Raw genomic sequence first — 27,604 nt, 5'->3', positions numbered from 1 at the left:
CTTGCCAGGCAGGCGCTTTGCCGCTGAGCTAAATCCCCAGCCCCAAACTCTGATAGTTTTTGATAGGGAAGAGAAAAAAACCGCCATAGACTAGTTCAAGTTTAAAAAGCAATTTAAAAAAAAAAAAAGTCCAGACTTCGGAACATCACTAGTTTTCACTCCGTGAAATTAAAATAGCTATTTTTACATATGGTTTTACATACGTCCCTTATGCCAGTAAATAATGTGAATTGAAACAGAAGCCACAGAAATACTGAATGTGCTTATCTTAGTAATTCCATCAGTTAAAAATAAGACACTAGCAGGCATGTTACAAAGAAATATGTAGACTTTGCTTTTAGGTCAAAGACATTTGTCTATTTGTAATGTTGTTATAAACCATATGCTATTCTATCCCAAAAGTAAGAAGATGCCAGTAATTTCTTCTTACCCAAACAATTTCTTTCCACAGTTTGTTACTTGTGGTAAACCATTGTCTCAAAATATTAAATGGAAAAATCAGGAAAAAATGTATAAATATTAAAGCATGTGCTACTCTTAGTAGTGATGATATCTTGTGCATGCCCTCCTGTACCCCCAGGACATAAATCATCATCTCTTTGTCCAGAATATCCACACTCAGGAGTCACTTAGCAGCTCATTCAGTTACTAGATCTGTTGTCACAATATCACCGTGCTTGAGTTCAAATAACCTTTATTTTCTTGATAATGACCCAAAACACAATAGTAATGATGCTGGCAATTTGGATATGCCAAAGAGAGCCATAAAATGTGTCCTTTAGGAGAATAGAAGAAAGTTCTCAATTTAATAAAGAAATAAAACATCATATGCAGAGATTGCTAAAATCTGTAACAAAAACAAATTTTCTATCTATGAAATTGTGAAGAAAAAGGAAATTCACACTAATTTTACTTTCACACTGAAGCTGCAAATGCTACAGTTACAGCAAATAATAAGTGCTCAGTGATGATGGAAAAGCTAGTAAATTTATGTGTGTGTATACAGGAAAAAACAGTATATGTTTCAGGCTCAGTACAGTCTATGGGTTTAGGCATCCAATGAGTCTTGAAATATATACACTGCAGAAAAAGGGGACTACTGTATTACATTATGCTACTTTCACTTTCACAGGATTAATTTCCTCCAAAGGCAAGTGGGTAATTTCTGAAGAGTCTGAGTAGAGTGATGTTTTATGTATGACTCCATTGTTAGCATTCTTCTCTTTTGAAATCCAATATGAACAGGATTTGAAACCCAATGGCAACAGGATTGTTAATTTTTTCTAAAGAATCTTTATCATAATGGATTTAATAAGAATGTCTTTAATATTTGCTGAGTAGAATGGGAAGGATTTGGAGCCCTTGTTTCTTAAATTGGTTTTAGAAAACAGTTTTCCACACATCATGTTCTATTGCTGTGTAAGTAGTGGGAGGAAAGAAAATTTATGAGTGAGAAGAACATAGCAGTCTTTTCATACACTTTGAACTTAAGACCTGAACTTTTACTTTGTATTTTCTTCAAAAGCAAAATGAGTTGCATTCAGTTTTGTCTTAAAATAACCACTTTATTATTTTTATAAAAATAGTGTATTCACATCATTTTAAAAATTCAAGCAATACAGAGAGGTATTCAGAGACAGCTAAGCTAAAATCATACCCAGAAGAAATACAGTTCTTTCTGTACAGATAGAAACAATGATGGATGAATAGATACAAAATTATTTTGTGCCTCTAGTCCCTGAAATGATGCTTGGTTCACCTTAGGTAGTTAATTAAAAATATATGAAGTGAATAAATCAAAACTACTTTTTTCTGGAGCCGTGTTGCCCTTTAGAGTCCAAGTTCTACCACTTACTGTCTGACTTTAAAAATGTCCTCAATGTCCTCCTCTGTAAAGTGGGAAAAATAATGTTCCCCATTATCAAAGACATTCTTAAGTGTAATTCTTGGTTTAGTTTTTACTCTCAGTGTAAAACAATAAAGTATAGAATGACTCCTAATAGAATTTGGTGTCAGTGCCTTGATTCATGCTGAAGCGCCAGCAGTTTTACCAATTATTGCTTTTGCACCATCCAGAGAAAACACCAACAAAGTGAAATAGAAAAGAAAGCTTTAGTAGTATTATAAAAATAGTTTTGACAGTACAGATCCCTAGACTGTTTGTAAAGTGGGGTCTACAGACAGCATTTTGAGAATTAAACTTTACAAATCACTTCTTGTCAAAATAGAGATTGTAATCAGAGTTCTTAGGATTTTTTGGTCATCTTTTTCTGCACATTCGCCTATGGTTATGGACAAATCTTTTGTTTCTTACTGTGATCACTATTTTTATAGGTTTATGCATGAGACTGAACTGTTTCCATATTTGATTGTGCTAATGAATCCACAACTATTTTTTCTTTCTTTCTTTCTTTCTTTCCTTCTTTCTTTGTTTCTTTCTTTTTCTTTTCTTTCTTTTTTTTCTTTTCTTTTCTTTTCTTTCTTTCTTTCTTTCTTTCTTTCTTTCTTTCTTTCTTTCTTTCTTTCTTTCTTTCTTTCTTTCTTTTTCTTCTTTCTTTTTCCCCTCCCTGCATTTTATTATGTACTGGATTTTGAGACAGATTCTATGACTCTGTTTCACCACTTTTATCCATAATTATATTTTAATTTTTAAATTAATTAAAAACCATCACTTTTCTTACTATTATGTTTTGGTGTTCCTTCTTTTTGAAGACTTTGTACCAGTCAGGGTCTTGCGGAAGCAAAAGCACTACAAAGATTATGGAATAAGAGATTTGGTATAGAATTTTGAGGAAAACTGGGGAAGTTAAAATCTTAAAGAGAAATTGGAGGTTCTGAGATGAAGTTACAGTTGTTGAATTTCAGAAGTCAAGTCTGTCTCCCACTAAAATAGTATTATGAAGAAGGAATTCGTGGCGATATCTGTGAAAATCTGTTGCCTCTGAATAACCCCAACCTCTGTGTGTCCATAGCCAAGCTTCTGCGTAGATCTGAGGCCACTGGTGTTTGGCAGTGCCAGTAGTGAAGATAGCAGCTTGGAGTGGAGCAGGAAGAGTGATGAAAAGCTGGAATCTGCCACGTCTCTGTTTCTGACTGCCTGGGAAAATTTTAAATTTTTCATGTGGTATGGCTACCAACTATGTTCACTTTCCAAATACTGTTTAAGTTCTTCTCTTGACCAACTCTAACGTGGAAGCATCCAAAGAAGAGAACTGTGGAAAAGAGATTTCCAGTTTAGCTACACTGACACAGCACAGACTACCAGAGTAGAATGCCCAGTGCTGTCCCTTTGGTGGAATATATATTAGATTTATCAAATGATTTCTAATTACTAAAGAATTTTCTAGAGATTTTTCTCCCTTTTTGTGAAAAACTGCAGAAACGAGAAGAAAATATGATTTATTTAGGTAATCCATGGGGTTCATAGACTCTATAGAGATGAATCTTTTTTTCACAAGGATTAAAATTTTTAATATCGTAGTCACATGTAAACTATTTGCTGTAACCTAAAGAATCCTTATTGCATATTCTTAAGATTTTATTTTTATCATCAGAAAAATTGAACTATAACATATATACAAATACAAATATATAATACATACATATACATACCTATATATACTGATTCAACATGATCTCTTACCAACATCCAGGGCTCCATACATTTTTCTTATGAATGGAGTGTTTAAATTAGACATACATGAACATCATTAAACCTTTCTTACAGGATTCTGTGGAGATTCACCAGGTCTCTGAAACATAAATATGGATGTGTAGTCCTCTTCACTTTGCTTCTTATGCCTTCTTATCACCAATATTTTCACTATAGTGTGTATAGTGGCTTAGAGTTCACGGTTTTGAAAGCATAAAACATTCCAGCTGTCTTATTGGTGAATAGAAGGCCACTGAAGGGTCTTGGATTCAGAATATAGCAAGTGTTTTAAATACATTTTTGTGATTTTAATTTCTTTTGCAGGAACATTTCTACTTAGATATTTATCGGGAACAAAAGTATGCTTTGAGTCCAACTTGGCTAATGTAGACAAAAGATACTTTAGGAATGACTTGACCCAAAGTGGATCATGAGACAAAGATCCGTAGTGAGTACACTACTTGTCCAGAATCTTACAGCTGTTTAGAAGCAGAATAAGTACTGTTTATTAGGGTCTCTGGAAAGTCAGTAAAATGATCTTGTCAAATAAGACTTTTGTGAAGAATATCTTCCATAACATTAATTTACCCATTCCAAACATGCACTTCAGTGATTTCTGCTAAATTTATCAAGTTGCAGTGGACACAATGAATTATTACAGAACCAATCATACCAATAACATCTACTGTGCCCATTTAACGTTTAAATCCCTGTTACCACCTCTACCTCAGAAAATTCCTTCTCTATTCTCTCTGTAGACTTCTGTTTCAGTATGATGCTCTTCTTTATGGTTTATATCTAGACATCCCCCTCAAAGCTTTACGTGCTTAGAAGTGGGAAAGGGCCTGGATCATAGAGGCCTGATACTCATCAATAAGAGTAATCCAGTGATGAGTTTAGAGCTAAATATAATTTTGGGAGGTAAAACCCAGTTAAAGGGGTGGATCACTGGGTCATGGTCTGGAAGGGTATACCTCCACCCCTTCTCGCTCGCCCTGTGTTTCTTGCCTGTCTGCCATGGACTGTTTCTCCTCTGACATGCTGCCCTCCCTTGGAGCCAGCTAACTATGGACTAAAGCCTCTACAAACTGTGAGCCAAACTAACCTTTTCCTTTGCAAGTTATGGGTGTCAGTTGTGTCTCTGTGACAAGAAAGCAACTAAGATACTCCCTGACCATGTGGTTCAGAAGCTGTTATGGTTTGTGTCTGCATGTCCCTCCAAAGCCTCATGCAGTCATGGGGTGGACTTCTACATTTTTCATTGATCCATGGTCCAATGTTGGGATTATGGGTGAGTGCTACACCCGCCCTGGGATGAGTAGTTTGCATACAATGTAAGGGAGGGAAAGAGGCTGATTGCCACCTCTCCTCCCTTTTGCTCTTGTTGCTTTTGCTATTTTCCACCCACCATGAACTGTTGCCCTCTGCCATGTGTCACCCTGCCTTGGACCCAGCTGAGTATGGACTGAAACCTCCACAGACTGTGAGCTAGGTAAACCTTTCCTTCCTTAATTTTGGATGTCAGGTATTTTGTCTCAGCAATGAGAGAAAAGTAACCAAGACAGAAGCCTTTGGAACTGGCTAGTGGGAAGTGGTTGGAAAAGTTTGGAGATACAGTGGTACCTTGGTTCACGAACTTACTCTGTTTTACAATTTTGAGGAAGATGGCCACATCTGTGTTTGTATGGGGAAGATAGCTGCAGTTGTGTTTGTCACTAACACAATGTGGACCATGTGGAGTTTGTGAACCAAACCAAAATTTTGTCAAACTCTTTTGTTTGAAAATCAAATTGTTTTCAACTAGAAGCATTCATGACTCATGTATTACAGTACCAGTTGGAGAAGTAGCCCTACAAATGCTGTGAGCTGAGCTTGATGGGAGATTCTGGTCAGAGCTCAGAAGACCAGAATTGTTGATAGTAATTCAGCCAGAAGTAAGTGATTTCAGTTAGGAAGAAGGACTCCATTGGCAGACTCTAGGCCATGTGCTCTGGCGTAAAAAAATTTGTGTGCATTTTGCTCATGTCCAGATACTTTGCAGGAGATTGAGATTAAGAGTGTCAGATTAATTAACCTGGAAGAGGAAATTTCAAAGCAGGTAAATATTTGGGCTATGGCATGGTAGTGTTGTGAGACTTTAGCCAGCTCTATATTGTGAATCAAGAGCAAATCACTCAACAGAATGATTTTTAAAACTTTTGAGTTTGGAGCAGAAAGAAAGCTCCAGAAAGTTGAGGCCTGCAAAGATAGAGGAGAGAACAATTTGTTGCTGTAAATATTAGCATTAAAACGAAGCCAAGTACTTTGTATCTGGGCAATACAAAGGATACCTTAAGTGGATAGAAGGAATCCAAAAGTTCCTACCCTTCACAGACTCAAAAATGGAAAAGTGAAAGACTGCTTTGAGAAGAGCGCCTCAGGGGACCATGCTCCAGAATAATGGTAGCCTAGGGAAGGGGAATTGATTTCCCAGTATCTCTAAATATAATCATATGTTTCCTTTCCAGTTAGTTTATTTGCCAGAAAAGCAGAAAAAATTTGGCAGTGTATGGTAAGCTTGAACACATAACCCATCTGATTTGAAATGTCAGATTTTCTTGCTCCTAGACAATAGAATAGATACACCGACTGAATAATCACAAGAGCAGCAAAATACTAAATTAAAATTCCCACTGAATTTCTTGTAGCTTGTGATGTTTGTGTTCATGGTCTAAATGAAATTAAAGAGTTTGAAGATGAGAATACCAATTTCCATATAAAAAATAAATTAAGTGAATGACATATTCATTTCAAGAGCTTATATTTTAGCGTAAAAGTACTGTAACATGAGGTTTCAGACTTAATAATTTGATAATCTTTATCAGAATGATTTATCCCTTGCAATATGGGACATTTGAATAATGTTTTAGGTTTTATTGCTATTTTAAAGGATAACATTTTGCTTTCATTCTCTTTAGCTATAAAGTTGGGTTTTGGGGAGGTTCTATTATTCCCTCAATTTAAATACAATTCGATAAAGTTACTTCTCTAAATTGCAATGCCATAAAATAACAAAATTTATTTACCCATGAAATTCTATAATTTTACAACTGCAGGGAGCCAAATAGATTTTCTGTTTCTTGCTTCTCAGAGTATTGTCCATGTTCTAGCAACCCTAGCATCATCTAACAGGTTTTAGTAAGTGCAGAATCTCATGTCCCACTATAGATTTTCTGAATGACCTTCTGTGTTTGTATACAGCAAAAATTTTTAATTTTGGTGAAATACAATTTAACAAATTTATTTTTATAAAACATGCTTTTGATGTCAAGTCTAATAATGCTTTCTCAACCTTAAACCTCAAGGATTTCCTGCTACATTTAAAAATGTTTCATAGTTTTATAATTTATTTAAATCTAATCAATTAGTCCCTTTTTAAATAAAATATAAGGCAGTTCTAGGTTGATTTGTTTGCCTACAGATATCCAGTTGCTCCAGTACTGTTTGTTGAAAAGGTTATCTTTTCTCCACTGAAGATTTTGCCTCTTTGTTAAAAAAATTTAATTGGACATGTTCATTTGAATCTATATTTAAGTTCTTTATTCTGTTATATTGATGTGTGTAACTGTCAACAATTTTTTTTCTCTTTTTGAGACAGGGCCTTGTTCTGTAGTTCAGACTGGCCTTGAGTTCACTTTGTAGCTCAGGCTGGTCTTGAACTTGAAACAATCCTCCTGTCTCAGCCTCCTGAGTGCTGAGATTACAGGCATGCACCACTATGTCAAGCGTCACAATCTTGATATTATAGCTATGCTGAAATTAGGCAGGCCAATTCCTCCCACTTTATTGATTTTTTTCTAAATCATTCTAGCTATTCTAGTTAACTTTCCTTTCTATATAATTTTACAGCAGTATTGTCTACATGTGCAAAACAAATATGTTTTAAGGGGAATTAATGGCAATGTGTCTTTCACTATAATTATTTTTAAAAATTTAAACATTCACCATATATTTCATCCATTCCTTCTAGAAGCAAGGAAGTAAAAATTAAAAGAGCTATGATCTAAGGGCCAAATCAGACCAGGCGAGATCTAGTAGATTAGGTGAGTGAGGACACACCATAATGTTATCTGACAGGAATTGTCATAGCAGAAGAGATGTGTGACAGGAGCATTATCGTGATAGAGGGTGAAACCATTCGACCATATCTTGGACTGTTTTCTACACACAGCATTTCTTAAAGGCTTTAATAAGCTCTTATAATATGAAGAGTTGACCATATAGTGTTCTGGGTACAAACTCAGTTCCTAAAATTCCATGAAGATTAAAACATACACACACACACACACACACACACACACACACACACACACACACACACACAATTAACATCACCTTGAGGTCAGATCTTGATTGACATGCTTTTTTTTGCAAGAGGAGAACTGGGTGGTTTCCATTGAAAACTCAGAAAACTTGGTCTCGAAATCATAACCATAGACTCAATTTTCATTTCCTGCGATGACATTTTTTTAAAAGCTGTAATCTGAAGCAGCAGGACTGTTGTTCATGGTCCCTGATTTATGGCACACCTTTCAACCATAGCTCACAAATGACTAGTAAGTCGATTGAAACAGAACAAGAACAGAACAAGTTGAAATTTGTTTCACACTGTTACTAAGGTCCCAAGTGCTGCTTCTGATATTGAAGATTCTTGTATTTCCATCAGAAGGCACACAGCAGGAGTATTCATTGTATTTTGCTGGCACACTTTATATGTTTTATAAGATTTACTTGAAAGTATTCAACTTTTTGTAGTACTGTATTTTCAATTTTTTATATATATTCATTCATTGCTGGCATATGATAGTAATAATTTGTACATTATTCTTATATCCTATAATTTTGTTTAGATCAATCATTAGTTCTATGAGTTTTTTGTAGACACCTTCGGATTTTCTACACAGAGTAATCATACTTCCAGTTATCTGGAAGTAGCTGCAATTTTATCTCTTTCTCTTCAATGTTTCATTTATGCTTCCTTTTGCTGACTTTCTGCACTGGTTGAAACTTCCAGTACTGTACTGAAGGAACATGATGAGCACCGACACCCTTGCTTTGCTTCAGATTGCAGGACCAAAGTAACTTTTCACCATTAAATGCAATGTCAGCTGTGGAACTGTACAGATACATTTTATCAGAATTAAGAACTACTCTTTCATTCTTACTTTCCTCAGTTCACTTTTACCATAAATGGATGTTGTATTTTGTTAAGTATTTTCTGCATCAATTGATCATATAAATTTTTTCTACTTATCCTATTAATGTGGTATATTACATCAATCAGAGTTTGCATATTAAAAGAGCCCTGCATTTATGGAGTAAACCTTACTTTGTCATGTTGTATAATTACCTTTACAGGTTGCTGCATTCCGCTTCATAGAATTTGGTAGGGATGGCTGCAACTGTAGTTACTATTGTGTCTTATCACAATAGTGATTTTTTGTGCTATTCTCTTTGGCATTTTATAATTATGATTCCAAATTGCCTTAATAGTTATTGTTATTGTGGATGTGTTGTAGCAGTTTTTGTGTTCTTTTCAGAGTTGTTTTATTTAATCTAAGCTGTCACATTTAAATGTATAATGTTGTTTATACTAGTTCCGTATTGTCCTTTCAATGCCTGCGGAGTCTTCAATGATATTCTCTGCAATTTTATTGATGTTAAAATCTGACTTCTCTTTTTTAATTTGTCAGTAGTTCTAGAGGTTTACCAGTTTTATTGATGTTAACATCCAATTTTTTCATTGCTTTTTTCTTGTTTTTTTCTTTTTTAAATTGATATCTGTTCTTATCTTTATATTCCCTCCTTCATATTTGCTTTGGTGGATTTTGTTCTTCTTTATTTAAAATAAAATTATGGAGGTAAGAGCTTAGATTATTGTTTTGAGACTATTTCTGTTTTCCAATGTATAAGTTTAATGCTTTAAATTTCCATCAGAATTGTTTTAACACAAATGTCCATATGTTGTATTTATTTTAATTTAATGTATATTTTTATTGCCCTTAAGACTTCGTGTTTGATTCATGGATTATTTATAAATGTTTTCTTTAAAGAGTTTGGAAATTTTCCTGTTATCTTCTGTGATGCATTACTATCCTGATTCCATCATGATCAGAAAACAGTATTCTGTATACTTTTATTTCTCCCAAATTTGGGTTTGTTTTATGATTCAGATATTACTATATATTGGAATATGTTTCATAACCACTTGAAAATAATGTGTATTCTGCTATTGAATAGAGTATTCTTTGTATTTTTTCACTATATAATTTTCTGTAAACATTGACTATACCATTCTGATAGTTGGTGTTCCCTTATTCTGTACTTTTTGTCTATTTGTTCTCTTATTTATTTATTTATTTATTTGTTTGTTTATTTATTTATTTTTGCTAAGTTACTTAGTTGCATGGTCTGGGACCAAACTTTGGATACTCCTGCTTCAGCTTCGCAATGTGCAAGGACTATAGGCATGTGTAACCAAATCTCTTAAATGTTGGTAGGGAATGTTGAAGTCACCAACTGTAATTATAAACTTCACTCTTTCTTCTTTCTGTTCTAGCAGTTTGGCTTTATGTATGTCACAGCTATATCATTTGTTGTATACATGTTGAGGATTGCTATATCTTCTTGGTAGATTGATCCTTTTAATATTATGTGATGGTCTTGTTTATCACTAATAATTTTCTTTTCTCTCAAGTCTATATTTTCTATATCAATACCATCAATTCTTTTTCTCTTTGAGTTTTGCATAATGTCTCTTTTTTCTGTTCTTTTAGATTCAATCTATTCATATAATTACACTTGAAGTTAACTTTTGTAGACAATACAGCCACATTTTTAATCAATTCTGCCAGTCTCTGGATTTTAACTGATTTATTTAAATGATAAGAAAGAAATACTATGGAAGTGTAAGCAGGCTACCCCTTCAGGATGGGTACAGCACTCACACCATCTCCATGCCCTCCTCTTGTAGAGGCTGAGGATGTTTATGAAGTGAGGTCCTGGCCCCCTGCTGAGTCACTTAGTTAAGCTTCTAAACTTCTCAAGTTGACACAATGCATCAACCATTATAGGGCTAATATACTCATCAGCAGATTAATTCACTAGTGAATCCATAGCAGTGTTTTGTTAGAAAGTGGGGCCTCAGAAGAAGCAGTTCACTGGGCGCCTGACCTTCACTCATTGCTTCCTGACCACCATGATACAAACATCTTCTCATCTACCACGTCCATCTGCCATGCCATTTCTCTCTTGGAGCCTGGCAACCTTGGACTGTAAACATAACCCCAAATAAACTTCTCCTTCTTCAAATTGTGGATTTCAGGTATATTGTCCCAGCCAAGAGAAAGTGACTAAGACAGTTACTTATACTCTTCATGTATAGACTCACTTATCTATAAAACATAAATGATTTTACCAGCCTCTCAATTATACAGGGATACCTCAGTTGCCAAAAGGCTCCAAGTTTGAACTTTCCACTACTTGAACAGCAAAGTTCAAAAAAGTCTGCTTGGTGTTTGGTGTTTGTAACTTTGCTTGATGGTCAACCGGAAGTCTGACTTGAGAAAACCTGAAAGGGCCAAGAGTGAATCACATGAAGTATCTCACCCAGCACACAAAGGACTTCAGTCTAAGCACCACTCTCACCCAGTCAATTTATAGTGCTGGAGTCAGTACACTAAAACATTCACCATTGTGCTTTTTTTTTTGCACTTTATTTTCATAAAGTAGCGTAACCATAGGGCCAAAGAAAGTTAGTGGTGCCAGAAGTAAAGCTAAAAGGAAAACTGAGAACCATGATAGAGTTAAAGAAAGAAATCGTTGTGAAATTTGTCAAAGTGTTGAAAAAATGAGTTTATTAGTGTAATGTTTGGACCTCAGAACCCAAATAATGATTTTCCATTATTTCTTATGGGAATAATACGTTCAGTTCTCAAACGTTTCAGTGTTTGAACATGAATTTGAAACAAATTGAGTTTGACAACTGAAGCATCACTGTATTTAAATTAGATTTTGTATGTGAAGTGCCAACTACAGTACCTGCTTGGAATAAATACTGCATATATCTTCATTTCCTTCTCTCCCATAACTGTAAAATAAAAATCAGAGACTTCTTCCCTGTGGGAGAGGTCATCTTGGTGTTCAGGGCTCTCAGCCCTTAGTCTTAAACTCTGTCTCTGGGCCCTTTTCTTTTTCTAAATAATTTCCCCCAAATTTATTTACCTTGCTCTTACCCATCCTGGAACACATTTTCCGCACTCTTTTGGCTACTGAAACTACCTTTTAAAGCCTTATTTGAAACCACTTACTTTCTTCTCTAAATACTCCATTTAATAATCTGAATAAATCCTTGTTTCAAGAAAACATTGAAGTATTCTAGATGAATCGGGAGAGCAAAATGCTATTGCTGTTTGCACTACACCTTAAAATGGCAAAATGGTTAAGAACCATTTGAGAGGATGTGAAAGAGATAATCTTGAATTTGGATTTTGCTCTGCAATGTACTGACTTGTGTTCCCTCTCATAAGTCAGTTATGCCATCTATAAATTTGGGCTTATTAACGTCTCTACTTTGGGGGCTGGGGATTTGGCTCAGCAGCATGGCGCCTGTCTGGCAGACACAAGGTCATGAGTTCGATTCCCAGTACTGGAAAAAAAAAAAGAAAAAAAAAAAAAACCCACTAAAAAAAAATCTCTACTTTGTAACATTAATGTGTTTTTTGGTTTTTTTTTTTGGTTTTTTTTTTGGTTTTTCTCCGGTACCGGGAACCGAGCTCACGACCTTGCGCTTGCCAGGCAGGCACTTTTGCCGCTGAGCTAAATCCCCAGCCCCTGTAACATTAATGTGGATATTAAATATAGAAATGAAAGTGCTTAGCAAGAAGTCTTATTCAGTGAGATCAGTAAATATTTGTTAGATGATTTTCATCTTAAAGAACTTGCTAGTCTTCTCATTTCTAAAAGTAAAAAGCTTAATTTAGACACCTAAAATCTGGGAGGTTTAAATGTGAAATGTGTTAAAATTTGCAGCACTTTTCATGCCACATGTATGCCTTCCAATAATGCTCTTCCTTGTCTTTTTTGCCTCCTTTGTCTCTTCTCTTGATCAATTCTTACAACTTCTTATTTTAGTTTACTATATATTTTAAATGGAGATTACAGGATGACAGAAGAAACAGTTCAGGAGTTGAATAAATTAAAATTTAGCAACCACACAGCGTATATGTTGAATAAAATTCTGAAAAGCAAATTGTTAAAAATCTATTGGTTTTCTTACAAAGTTATTGCTTTCCTTGTTTTTTGTATTTTCTTTTGAGGTCTCTATCCCTTCTCTCCCAAAACAACTGCTTGACTTAAATTCTTCAGTGCACATTTTTTAGGGGTCATACTTTACTTGAATCACCTAATGTTTATCTGTATAAGTTCTACCTATATTTAAATCATCAGTCACTTGGATTATTTATGAGTTAATGATGTAGTTCCAGCTTCTGGGGCAGAAAAATCTATGATGAATTCTGCAGTCTTTGATAATGGCTAAGATTCTACATACTGTAATATGTCTTTCTCAAACTGAGTGATTCAGATAATCAACAGAATACTTCACCTTGTTAGAAGACAAATTTAGAGCAACTCCTTTCATATTATAATTTCACCTTGAATTCACCTACAGGCTTATGGTTAAGATATAAAAAACATTCAACATATCCAAGGTCAGTTAAGTTTGAATCAATTATCGCAGCATATTATTTGTGCTAGTGTGTTTACACGGCATGCTCTCTCTGCCTGAAGTATTTGTAAGGATAAGAGACTGCTTTTTATTTGAAAATAAAAAAGCTCCCATCCACCCACACTCAGCACTACAGCAATAATGTATTATTATTATTCATGACAGCATATGCTAATTCATTGGCTTTTAAATGGAAAGAAAATAGAGACAATGAAATGAATAGTTTATGTTCTCTGAATCATTCTTTGTCATGCAATAAACTTTCAACTAAGTCTCATATATTTTATAAGAAATATATTCTACAAGACTTTCCGATGCACTTATAATAACCATCATTTATACAGGGCTGTCAAAATATAAAAATAAACTGTAGACAGCAAAGTTACAATTTAGACTCTCAAAAATCTCATAGGTCATTAGCACACATTCATTTGTTCTTGCACAATGTTATTCATTTGATATTTTTTGAGGGCCAGCCATGTACTGGACACTGTAAGAAGTGATAGAGAAAATAAAGTTCAACAGAAAATCTTACCTTCCCTAAAAGAGATTGTATTTTCTGGTTTTTTAAGCACAATTGCATTATTTTGAAATGCCATTTTCAGGATATGCTACACTTAATTTCTTGTCTGTTCTCTTTCACAGATATATCAGACCTTGCCATTAACACTCTGTGTATGTTACACTTGGAAATCCACCTCATTAGTCTGTTTCCATTTTTTTGTTGTTGTTGTTGGTTATTTACAGCATTTGTGCCTGCAAATAAATCTCAAGAGGAAGTTCTCAAGTTCCAAAATAAAATTCTATTGGAATTTTTCTTAAAATTGTCTTAATAAATAAGAAAAATCATTGTATTTACAATATAGTTTTCTAATGCAAAAACATTATTTCTTGTGTCTATTTTTTATTTGTGCATTTTCTGTACAATTTTTTTATTGGTACGTTTGCCATACATAGTGATCACATTCATCATGGGGAATTTGTACCTATGTATAATATATCTTGATCCTTTTTTTTTTCCATTCCCTCCCTTCAACCCTCTTCTCCTTCTCCTTTACAAAAGACACATAAGTTTAGATATCACAAGTTTCCCACGTGAGAAACCCAAAGAACAAATAAGGAGGAAAGTGGAGAATAGATATTGGGAAGTAGGAAGAACTTTTTCAAATGGGAAAGGGAGTGGGGGGGGAGCAGATTAAAAAAAAGAGTGGAAGGAAAAAAAATGGAAGCATGTCTTCTTTGGTCTACTTCTTCAGAATTATTTGTTAATGCAGTGTTTTCCTCATAAGATTTCACACAGCTTTATTATTTTGAATTGGACCATCTTAAAATACATTTTTCATCATCAATAGCTATTGTGTTCTGAATATTTACCTAGAATTTGGCCATGTTACTAAATTTCCTAAATAGTTTTCATTTTTCTTCTCTAAAAAATTTTAGGAACACTATTTTAATTTGTAAATCATGAAGTTCTTATTTCTTCCTACTTAGTATTGATGATTTTCACTTCTTTTTCTTGTATTTTTTCCAAGCTAGGACTTCTGGAACAATGCTAATCAAGAGTATTTCATATCAAGTATTTCCACTCACCTATAAAAATTGAGCTCTGATCTAGAAAGATTCTTAGACTTTCTTTTTCCTTACCCCACTAGGTTAAGTGTCCTTCATTCATGTTTTCATAATAGCCCAGCCTAGATATATTCTAGCATGAATCCCATGGGAAGGCAATTATTTATGAACTCTAAATCAGTCCACATTTCCACTATTGCAAATGCTGCTGTGAAGGTTGATCCATGAACATCCCTTCAAGACCCTATTTTGAAATGAATTTTAACCAGAGGTGGGATTATTGCATCATATGATAATTGTTCTTATAGTTTTGTTTGTTTTGTTTTGTTTTTCTTTCCAGTACCAGGAATCGAACTCACGACCTGGCACTTGCCAGGCAGGCACTGTGCCGCTGAGCTAAATCCCTAGCCCCTGTTCTTATAGTTTTGAGGAAATAATACACTGTTTCCTGTCATGGTGTCACCAGTTTACATCCCTGCCAACAGTATATAAATATTCCAATGTCTATACATCCTTCTCAACATTTATTATTTTGTTTCTATGTAGCAGAAATCTAAAGAGCCTGAAGTAGTATCCCACTGTAGTTTGGATTTGTGTTTCCATAGTAATGATGCTGAACATTTTTTCATGTGCTTATGCCAGTTGCGTATCTTTTTTAGAGAAATATCTACTCAAAAGTCTTGGATACACTTGTGATCAGGTTGTTTTATGTTGTTGTCTGTGTTTTTGTCTTTATGCCTCTCAAAGGGAAGAGAGGCATTTCAATATGAGTGCTTTAGAAAAAGGTTTTAGTTGCTGAGGACTTTATGTACTAGTTCAGAAAAATCAGTCTTCATACTTAGCCAAACACTGGCGTTATGCAATTCCCAAATGCCAATTTTAATGAGCCGTTATGTGATAACTTGGTAAAGCTTGTTTGTTCATTTGAAGGTAAGGGTAGCATGGGTGAGTTATTAAAATCTTTATTATGTAGATTGTATAAAATTAGGTGCAGAAAAATTTATCATCTCATTTGCTTTTGTAGTAACAGCTCCTCAGTGGTGCAAAGGGGGTGCATATAAAGATATAATCATGTAGATGTTCTAGTGAAGGTTGTTTTTAAATAGAATTGTCTATTAAAAAATAGAATTGTCTATACTGCCAGGGACAGATAGCTCAGTCTTCTCATTATGTCTTTAAACTGGTATATGTCATAGCACACTTTTTAGTCAGTGTACCGTGTCAAGAAAACAAAGACTTTTTGAAGGATTGAGGTGGGACTTGTTTTTTCTCATAATGAAGTATAATGTAAGAGAGTTCAACTTTCAGATTAACCAGCTCTCAGAATAAAGACTACTTATAATACTATTATAGGTGACAGATTTTCTAATTGTTTCAGGAAATTTTTATTTTAAAAAGAAACAAGTTTCTGTCTTTGATAACAAAAAGGTTATTTCTGCATAAGGTTTTAGGACGGCCGTTTAACTCAGGATTTGGCACTCACAAAGCAAAGCTTTGGGGGCTGGGGATTTAGCTCAGCGGCAAAAGCGCCTGGCTGGCAAGCGCAATGTCGTGAGTTTGGTTCCTGGTACCGGAGAAAAACCGCGCCCCCCACCCTCAAAAAAGCAAAGCTGTGAAGTCTATTACCAAGGATGATGGCATTCATAATGATGCCATGGAAAAAGATGGGTGCCTATCTCAACAGTGTAATCTGTATTATTAGCCAGATGTGCAACATGTATGTGAAAGAATTAAAATGGTTTAATATTATGCTACATTTTATATTAGATAAGGAAAGAAAGAAGGAGGGAAGAGAGGAAGAAGAAAGGAAGAAAGGGAGGGAGGGAGGGAGATGTAACAAAAATATATAAGCAATTTCAAATTATAAAGATATATTCAATTTTACCACCCAAATCTGCCCTATTGCTTCTTTTGTTTGTTTGTTTGTTTTTTTGTTTTTTTCCAGTACCAGAAATCGAGCTCATGACCTTGCGCTTGCCAGGCAGGCTCTGTGCCGCTGAGCTAAATCCCCAGCCCCCTGCCTTATTGCTTCTTATCAGTACAGAAGTTTTGTCTTCCAATGTGGAAAAAAGCCCCTTATCTTAAAGGAAGTTTCCTAACTATGCTCATTTAGATTTTGTATTTGACCTGGGAGAAACTGAGCTTGATGCTTTGATGACAGAATTTAAATCCTAATTACTGTATGTAATCAGTTTCCAGGAAATGACTCAAAAAAAAAAAAACTTTACTGTCCTGATGCATGAAATGGACTTAGAAATGTCCCAGTCCTTGAAACTAGTTTTCAATAACAACCATTTTGTTTTTGTCCCCAGCGTTCCGGCGGTGGGCTTGCCATTCCCTTGTGTGCATTCCAAGGGACTGTGTCTCTCCAGGCACCTACAGGGAAAACCCTCTCTCTCTCTACCTATGAAGTAAGTGCAGAAGGTCAAAAAATAACCCCAGCTTCTAAGAGAATAGAAGTCTATCGATCTAAAAGTGTTGGCCATGAACCAAATCCAGATGATTGTCCCTCAACATTTGCGGACACTAGTGTGAAAATACACTTGGAGGTTCTCGAAATTTGTGATAATGAAGAAGCCTTGGACACTGTTTCAATTATTAGCAATATCAGCCAGTCTTCTACACAAGTCAGATCTCCCTCACTACGCTACTCACGGAAAGAAAACAGATTTGTTTCCTGTGATCTAGGGGAAACAGCGTCATATTCTCTCTTTTTACCTACAAGTAATCCTGATGGTGATATCAACATCTCCATTCCAGACACTGTTGAAGCACACAGACAGAACAGTAAGAGGCAACATCAAGAGAAGGATGGCTACCAGGAAGAAATCCAGCTGTTAAACAAAGCTTACAGGAAACGAGAGGAAGAAAACAAGAGTAATTAGTGATCAGTTGTTTTCTCAGAAGCAAAAATGGCTCTGCAACTTCAAATTGTGAAACAACTCTTTTTGAAACTGTTTTCCTTCATTTCTTGGTTTACATAAGCTTTACTAATTTACTAGTTAACTATTTTTAGTGTGAAGAGCTGAAACTACTGTAGACACTAAGTGCATTTATATGTGCTGCCTAAAGATCACACACTGTGGTAATTAAAATATTTTATGTCTTATCCGATTTCTTCAAAGGCTTTTCTAGATCATATCTTGGCCTAGTTTACTGTCTTTGCCTATATTTGTCAAATGAATGTACTGTTTCCATCACACGGGTCTATACTTAATGTTGGCTTTTACTGCGGGGGAAAAAGGAGGCATGTTCAGAATAGAAGAAATGTAGCAAAACTCCCAAGTGGTATTTGAAAAGGCTTGTCTAAATGTTGCTATCAGTATACTGTTATTCCAGTTACTGCTTCAGCTTTACACTGGCATCTAGAAAATACATTTTTGTGTAAAATGAAAGTTGGATACTTGGAAAGATGCATGCCTCTAATCTATGAATAGTTTCATTAATTTCTATAAAATATAAATAGTTTAATAGGTGGTTCTTTTCTTTTGCTTTCTCTTAAATTTTCCTTTCATTTTTTCAGTGTGTCAAGCTGGCCTTTAAAACAAATATGTTGTATGTTACAGGTGTAATTAGGAGTCTTGAACTCAAACATTATTGGAAAAGTTTGTGTTAGCTTTCCCTCACTATAACAAGCTTTCCCTGAGATTATATTTCTTGTAAAGAGAAAAGTCTTATTTAGCTCACAGTGTTAACGTTTCCGGTCCTTGATTGATCAGTTCCCTTGATTTGGGGGCTGTGGCAATGCAGCACATCATGGTGGAGTAAAACCATCCAGCTCATGGTGATCTAGGAAGCAAAAGAGGTAGAAGGAACCAGTCTCACAATCCTCTTTGAAGATATGCGCCCAAAGACCATCAGGCCCTGCCTTCTAAGAGCTCGATGCTCCCTGCAACAGACCTTCCTGACCACCAAGCCTTCACTATAGGAGTCTTTCAGATCCAATCTACAACAATGTTTTCATTTATACTTGCTTCTAGAATTGTTTTGTTTATTTGAATGGAAATTGAAGCAAAATATCGCATTCTAAGAGGTGGCTCTAACTACAGTAACAAGCTTCTGGATAAAGCAGTGGAAAATCCTCTAATCTTAAAATAAAAGTGTCTAGTCTTAAAACTGCAGATTAGAAAAATTTTCTTAGCAATTCTTGAAGCATACAAACTTGTACTTCACATGTTAGGTTTAAATGCTTGCTTCTTTCCCAAAGATATGTGTTATCTCAAGTGAACAATTCAATATGTGTTTTGTTAAATGATTGGAAGATGCACATTTCAAGATTAGTTTTAAAATATATTACATTGCAAAAATATAAAAATGATCTCAAAATATTAAGAATGTATATTTCTAAAATTATAAAGTGACTTTTCTTCAAATTGCTTTATTCTAATCTTTCTCTGAACATATATTAAATGTATTACTTAAATGTTTATTTTCCAAAATTATTGAACTGATTATTTATATGGTCTTAAAGTTTGTGTCCCCTTACCTCACACATTTTTATATATAGATTGAGAGAAGTGGTTTTCAGAATCATTGATTTTGGTTTCCATTTTCTTATATTGAATCAAAATTTTAAATTGCTTCACATGAGCTTTCAGAATGTTTCAGCTTTAGAGAGGTTTCCTTTAAGCCACTAAGAAAAGTTATTCTCAAAATAATTATCTCAACTAACTTTTCAATTCTCACATAATATTACCTAAATTTTACAAGCAAATGTAATGCCATTAGTAACGTTTATAAAGCAAGTCTCAAATAATGCATAGCATATAAATTCAAATTCAAGTTATACTCTCACTCTAAATATATTTTACTTTTAAATACTTTGTATCTTCAAAATTGATGACTTTTAACACAAGTGGATAAATGAGCCTATTATAAATTTTTAACACTGAATATCTTTACAAAAGGAACAATGAATTGGATATTCTAATAATGCTTTGTAAAGTATAGATTTTGATATATCTAGATGTATAGTTTTCTGAAGGATAAAAATTGCTATTTTAAAATGCAATTTTGATAACACTGAAACTAGATTCATAATGCAACTAAAGAAAATAGTAAAGATTTAAATATAAACAATTTTTTAAACTATTCAGCATTTTGAATGGGAAGATGATGAAAGTCAGGGTTTAAAGAGTACATGAATTAGACTGGAAGACGATAACAGCCATTTTCCTGCCTGTTTTCCACTTTCTTTTCACTAGACATGGAACTAGGCTGGGGGAAGCAAAACAGAACAAAAGCAAAGCAAGCAAACTAAGGTATTCCCATTTAGCTCCTCTTGGTTACTGAACTATATATAGCATAAATATACTTTAAAATTCTCCTGTATTAAAACAATACCATGATCATTTAGCCTGAAGACATACTTGAGAGGCTAATTAGGATCACATTACTAATCTATAACATTTCAAACTCCAAGCCAACAGTAGATGAATCTACAAGAAAAATCTACTTGGACTGTACATAAACATGAAAGAATTCTTCAAATTCTTATAAAGAGAGGGTAAGGTTGAGCTTTACAAGTCTTAAATTTACTTACTCTATAGTGATTTTGATGATGAAAATGGTGTTTCTAGCATAGAAAATACCCTTTTAGATAGCCTATGCTACATCTGAATATCTTACCCTTGAAAGATAATTATATAGCTCTTATCATTAATAAATACTGTATTTTGTATATTGTATCTGTTCTATAAATTTTATGTAGAAATAAAAATCTTACCTAGTAAAAATGTCACCATCTGGTGGTGACTTCTACAAACTGCAGACACACAATCAGCTCCCTAATTTTATGTATATATGTATATATGTGTGTGTGTGTATTCTAAAATTTCTGAGAGTTGTCATTGACAGAAGCAGCTCATTTTGAAGACAGCAAACATGTTAGTATTACTCAGAATATAATAAAAACTGAACCTGTTCACACATTACTTGGAAGCTTTACTTTTATAACATTGGATTTCATAAATAGATTTTCTCTTAACTTGTTATATTCTCAGCTGCTTTTATTCTTTATTATAATATTTAGCAGATGACTGCTACCTGCTAGAAATTGTTCTGGATACTTGGGATTATAATTGGGAACAAAAAACAAATTTATAAATACACTTGTTGTGTGAGGTTGAGCTGAGGGTTGGTGTACACATATGTACAAGATTGCCTCTTTCCTGGTACCAACTTGAAGCTGACAAGTTTCTCCAAACCAGGATCAGTTTCCACTATTCACTAGATGGATTCATATAATTCAGGGGAAGCCATATACTCATGGTTATGGTTTATTCCAGGGAAAAGATACAGAACTAAAATCAACCAAGGAAGGAAGTGCATAAAGTCCAGGAACAGTTCTCAATGTGTATTTTCTGTTTTTCTTTTTGCATGGGGCCACAGACAACAAGACTTTCTAGGCATCAGTGTGTAGGAACATGAACAGGGTACTGTCATCTGTCTTGGTTACATTTCTCTCATTGCTGAGACAAAATACCTGACCCCCAATATTAAGGAAGGACAGGTTTATTTAGCTCACAGTTGGTGCAGGCTTCAGTCCATACTCGGCTGGCTCCAAGGCAGAGTGGCACATGGCAGAGGGAAACAGTTTATGAGGGCAGAAGATTGCAAAAGCACCAAGAGCAAAAGGGAGGAGTGGCAGCAATCAGCCTCTTTCCCTCCCTTACATTGTATGCAAACTATCCGCCCAAGGGCAGGTGTAGCATTCACATCCCTAATTCCAGCATTGGACCTTGAATCAATCATAAACTCTAGAAGCCTGCCCCATGACTGCATGAGGATTTGGGGGGCCATGCAGACACAAACCATAACACCATCCATGAAGCTCGTACAAATTTTGTGTCAGAGTCTTTATTGGTGTTCATCACAGTAGCAGAGTAAGTAAGCAGACTTGATTGCTTATATGACTGGTAGGTGTTTCCACTAATCAGGAAATCAAGGTGATATGAAATGACCCAAGGGCTTCAAAGTAGATCATGTTATTACTGTCTTGCTAGTCCAAGGCCCTTGGAAAAAGATAATTTATCAGATGTGACATTCCAAGAATTTAGAGATTATCTCCCCTGACGCTGGGAGAAAAGGCCAGTCCTCCCTCTGGATAATGTTAAATTCTTTACTACACATTTATATTACACAGATGGTCTGTGATTTACAATGGTTCAACTTAAACATTTTTCAAATTTAGAAAAAGTTTGCAAAAGTAATACACATTCAGTAGGAGCCATATTTTGAATTTACAATTTTCATCTTTTCCTAGGCTAGTAATATACAAGGGGATAGTCTTCAAGTTGGGCAGAACAGCATGCTGCAGGTCCCAGTTCACCGTCAGATGATGAGAGTAAGCAACTGTAGTACTATGTTGCTAAGGTACACTGGTTGGTAGGTTAGCGATACTGAATCCACCTTCAACCAATGATACTTTCAATTATAATGGAACATAACCCCATCACAAATAGAGAATATGTGTGTGTGCATGTATTTTATTTTAAAAATTAAAAAGACTAACAAAACAACAATGAAGACAAAATCAAAACAATACAAAAACAACAAAAACTATACATGACCTCAAAACAAAATGATAGGAATTAACAATGGTTGCTACATTTGTGCATGTATTTTAAATGCCCAGAATATTGATAGAAAATAGGGACCAGAGGTAACACCCACCAAAGAGAAACATTAGAATAAAGGGAAAATAATGGAAATAATGGCTTTTCCAATAATTCAGTCAGGAAAGGCTAATTAATAAAGTAACATTTCATCAGAGACTCAAAGTGAGGAAATTGATTAGGGTAATCCCAGTCTAGCAAAAGGAACCACAAGTTTCCAGAAGTAGGAGTGTGTCTTTTAAAAGTCTTGAGAGGACAGTAACTGTCTCAGCCAGGAAAATACAGAACTTATACAATATGATTTGAGACCAGTTAATAAAAATGTCATATACTGCCACCAAGCTGTCTGACACTTGCTCTTAGAAGGTAGGTGTCATGCTGTGAGAGGACTCAAACTAGGCCATACGTAGAAACTCAACAGAAGGGCTGTATATCAGCATTCCACACCATAGCTGACCAATGTTATCAGATGTTTCAATGAAAATAACTCAAAGTGACTCCAAATTTCAACTAGCAAGAATTTCCAGGAGAGATCTCTCTAGCCTGGATCAAGGAAAAATCATCCCCACTGTGCCATGTCCAAATTCCTGATCCATGGAACATATAAGCATAGTGGCTATTTTATATCATTGAGTTTTCAGGTGATTTGTTATATAGTAGTAATAATTGTAGTAGTATTTCAGAACTTTCATCAGCATTTGTGTAGTTAAGAAAGAATACAGAAGCTGTCATATATTGCACAGTACATCAGAAGGTACCTAGTGATGCTGGCTAGCAAGCCAGACAGGAATTGCTGGGGCAGAGGAGGTGAACTTACTACTAAAGGTTTCAAACAGACTGTCTGCCAATAAACCAACTAGCAATGACAGCCAACCTCAGGGGCCTCCAGAACATGAGGTCTTGAAATGAGGTTGAGTTAGTCAGGGTCATTCACATGAGCTTTGAAGAGCATGAGTTAGGTAGTAAAGAATATTAATGAACATTAGTCTAAGCATGAGATCATACCAACATACCTAGAATAGAAAACAGTAAGTATGTAAGAGATGACATTTATATTTACATAAACCTTCCCCAAACCTCTTTCACAGAACCCCATCTGAGAAAGAAGGGAGAGATAAAAAAGACCTAACATAGCAGAACTTCACAATTACATGAAATGAGACTGTCCTGAAGGCACCTGAAAAAATTAGCTTGCAATTTTAAGCTATTCTCATTATTTTCTTGTTGGCTAGCAGAAAAGAAGCTGAGAGATTAGATCAGTAATAATAATTTTAAAACAATACATTTGTCCATTTATTTTCAAGACAAATTTATTTTCAAGACAAATTTATTTTCAAGACAACTAAAATTACCCAATTTGTTCCAAAATTTTATGCAACCAGATACTATACTGAGTTATTTAATAAGTTCTTCCATATTCTTCCTTATATGAAAGAAACACTTTTCCATTTTCTCATCTTTTCTGCCTCCCACCAGCCAGCCACATTGTTATATTCTATAGAGGTTTACAGTTATTCTTATACACAGCCCCTCAAACCAACGCTATCCAAGGCAACCACTAAACATAATCCCCATTCCCAGACCTTCATAAATATTAGATCCAAGAAGAAATTATACAAGAACTATTATAGTATTGAGATAAATAATATGGAGAATAAGAGACTTCCTAAAATTGAGGAAGCTGAAGTTATTTACAATATCATAACAGATGTGTGTGAGGTTCATCCTTGCCAAATTCCATGTATGACTAGACTAGGGGAAGGAGTGGAAGTGTATAGAAGATGGACATCAAGTGCTCTCAGTTTCGAAGCAATGATTATGCATTCTTTGCCGCAGTTCATGATCAGTGGAGAAGACATTTGATAAGAAATATCATTAAAGGCTGCTCAGAGCTCAGCATGGTAATGGTCTCATTTATTTAGCTACTGAAGTCTATTTCTCTCAAAAGCTACTACTTAACTTCTCTAACTCCAAAAATTGAAATGTCTTGTTGTGTTATCCTGTGACTGTCAAATAAGTGAAGCTTTCCCTGTTTCTCATAGTTCAGTTCTTTGCAGCTTGCAAGTTAAACCGGAAAAGTAAGATTACAAAAATGAAAGACAGATTTAGTATGATATACATGGAGCTCATAAAAAATGTGACCCAAGGAAATTGTTAGAATTTGGGGCTTTTACAACAGTGTCCCCTTATCCATGGTGGACATGCTCCAAGATGCCCCATAGAATCCTAAAACTCCAGATAGTACTATGTTTTGTTTTATTTGCATGATGACATTTAATTCATAAATTAGGCACAGTAACATTAACATCACTAAAAATAAATGCATTATAAAGCAGTGTAATAAAAAGTAATGTGAATGTACTCTTTTTCTCCCACATGAAATATCTTACTGTCTTATACTTATACCTTGTTATGATGATGTTAAGTCACACAATCTACAGTGATGAGATGAACTAAAGCTCAAGGCTTTCTGGCACAACATGTTGCTATCAGTATAACATGTTTTCTGTTCTTATCTTTCACCCACAAATGTGATGCCTCTTCTATTTTAACGAAGCACTTTTCATGCACTGTGCCATAACTTTTGTATTTTGACGTGTGACATCAAAATGAACATGAATTTTTTCCTTCTTCACAATTTTACTGATAGATTTATTCTTATACAGCTTAGCAATGATTTTTTTTTCTGCCTTTATTAACCTGAAAATTTTCACTTAAGGGAAGTGCATTATAGTTTCTTTTGGGCCTATCTCAACGGCCAGCAGCACTACTCCTATGCTTTGAGGACGTTACTTGTAAACTTGAATGCAAACACAGCAGCACCACTACAGTTGATCTAAGAGGGCTTAATGATTAAGGGGTGGGTACATATACAGTGTGGAGATACTGAGCAAAGGGATGATTTGGGTCCTACACAGGACAGAGTGGAATGGCATCAAACTTCATTCACACCACTCGGGACAGCACACAACTGAAAACTTATGAGTCATTGATTTCTGGAATTTCTCATTTACTGCTTTGGATCACAGATGAGGGCAACTGTAACCATGGAAAGTGAAAACATAGATGAAGGGGGACCAGTACATATCACGTTAATTAGGGAAGTGGAGAGAAGAACATTTATGAGAAGACCAATGACTTTTAGAAAACATAATAGATTATGTTATTAGAATAGATGTGAGATATGTTAGTTTTGTCGGAGTGTCTAAGTGGTATGCTGACTTTTAGTTCCTAGTTACGAGTTAGTCTTCCCTGGTTTCCCTCCTAGGAAGGAACTGAGCTCTTTTGAGTTTTTTTTGGAGGCTCAGGGGTTTTTTGGTAGATAAAAGATTTGAGGAACTCAAATACCATCTACTCAAATAACTTTTAGGTACAATCAAACATTTGGGAACTTTCAGGCCACACAACATTTCCCTTTCTTAATTGACTGTACAATGATTTCTGCCTTTATCTTCTTCTCAAGAATGTAAGCAAATGAAAGTTTATATACCATCCTTGCCTTTTGCAGTACCACCAACATGTTTAAATCAGCTAAAGGTAAGTGGAGGGACTCTCTTCTGGTGAACATCAAATCTGTGTGGCTGGATCACTTAGTTATTTAACAAGTTTGCACAAACCACTCAGGGACCTGCTTAATAATGTGTGGCTTCAAAAGAACACAGGAATCCTCAAATGCTGCTTATTTACACGACCTAAGTGTTCTGCACTTAATTTAGATAGTGGATAAATGTCAGTCCTTGAAAGAACGCGGGGGCACATTTAGTTTTAATCACAAATTTGAAAGAGGTATTAGGCTGTTCTTAAGAAAGGTGGCGAATTCATTTCTTTATACTGTTAGGAAACTACTCATTGATTCACACGTTCTTTTATTTGAACTGATATTTCCTTCTCTCGGGTTAATTAGAAGCAAAGCCCGGAGTTTACCAAGACGAATAAATCCCTAAAGCCATTTTCTCACTTGCCAAGCTTAGCTTTAAAAAATGCAAGAAATAAAAATAAGAAAACTGTCAGCCTTTCGTTTGCCCGGCTTCCAGAATAACACCGTACGCTCTCACATACAACTTCATTCACGCCTCTTTCCGGAATTACGCTCGGGCGGACATGACGTCACCGGAAACGGTTGCTTGTGACGCTAAAGAGCCCGCCTTCTCGCTCTGGGCTCCGGAAGCAAAACGGAAGTAGATGTGCGTCCGCTTCCGGGCCCAGACGCCATTTCCAGCGGTTGTGGCTTCTCACTGGGGAGTAGTTTTCCCGGACAATGAGCTATGATTACCATCAGAACTGGAGCCGCGATGGCGGTTCTCGCAGCTCTAGTGGTGGGTGTGGAGGGGGCCACGGAGGGAGTCGAGGCTCTGGAGGCGGCGGCGGAGGTGGTCGAGGCGGACGGGGTCGGCATCCGGGGCACTTGAAAGGCCGCGATATTGGCTTGTGGTACGCGAAAAAACAGACACAGAAAAACAAGGATGCGGAGAGGCAGGAGGTAATCTGAGATGATAGTGGAAGGGGTGATGCGCACAAGATTTATTTTTTTATCCCGCAGCCTCTAGTCTTTGCTTTGCTTTGACGGACGCACGTGTTTTATGAAGTGTGAGTCAAGTGCAGGTGTACCTATTATGCTAAAGCTTCCTGTAGCGGATGTTACACCGCCTGACTTTCACTGTGTGCAGCTGGCCTGACGCAGTCAGGATTTACAGGAACAGTGTGTACTTTGCTTACAGTACATGAGAACTGTAAGTTCCAGTTCCAGTCGAAATTGATTTTTTTTCCTTTGCTTCAGTTTATTTCCTAGACTCTCATAACAAGAGCTTAATACAAAAGCAGTTGCTTGATGAATAAGTTTATTGGTCTTTATCTGAAAAATCTTCATAGAAATTTGGTTTAACTCTCGGCAGCCCTCTCCTGAGCTCTGAGGAAGCTTGCCTTCTTTTGAGCTACCCGATCTTTCTTCTTGGCAAAGGATATTTGGGGACGGTTCCACCTCTTCTTTTTAACTTCTCTCTT

At 35.5% G+C, this 27,604-nt stretch overlaps 2 protein-coding genes across 3 annotated transcripts in view; both read left to right on the top strand.

Moving 5' to 3' along the window:
• Gpr149 (G protein-coupled receptor 149) overlaps positions 1-20,908 on the top strand; it is a 67,402-nt gene extending 46,494 nt beyond the window's left edge. Inside the window, 1 exon segment of the mRNA XM_005393060.2 lies at positions 17,300-20,908. Within this exon segment, the coding sequence (XP_005393117.1) occupies positions 17,300-17,872 (573 nt within the window). The 3' untranslated portion in view covers positions 17,873-20,908.
• Positions 20,909-26,767: 5,859 nt separating this feature from the next.
• The window catches only part of Dhx36 (DEAH (Asp-Glu-Ala-His) box polypeptide 36), a 42,201-nt gene continuing 41,364 nt past the window's right edge, over positions 26,768-27,604 (top strand). The window contains exon 1 of one of the 2 annotated variants that reach the window (XM_005393058.2): positions 26,768-27,083. In XM_005393058.2, the coding sequence (XP_005393115.1) occupies positions 26,862-27,083 (222 nt within the window). In that variant the 5' untranslated portion in view covers positions 26,768-26,861. The remainder of the gene's footprint in view (positions 27,084-27,604) is intronic. The other variant, XM_013518656.1, reaches the window with a different exon arrangement.

The sequence above is a fragment of the Chinchilla lanigera genome, unplaced genomic scaffold, assembly GCF_000276665.1.
Source record: "Chinchilla lanigera isolate Chin_1 unplaced genomic scaffold, ChiLan1.0 scaffold00047, whole genome shotgun sequence".
Classification (NCBI taxonomy): domain Eukaryota; kingdom Metazoa; phylum Chordata; class Mammalia; order Rodentia; family Chinchillidae; genus Chinchilla; species Chinchilla lanigera.
This window is presented reverse-complemented; position numbering and strand designations above follow the sequence as displayed.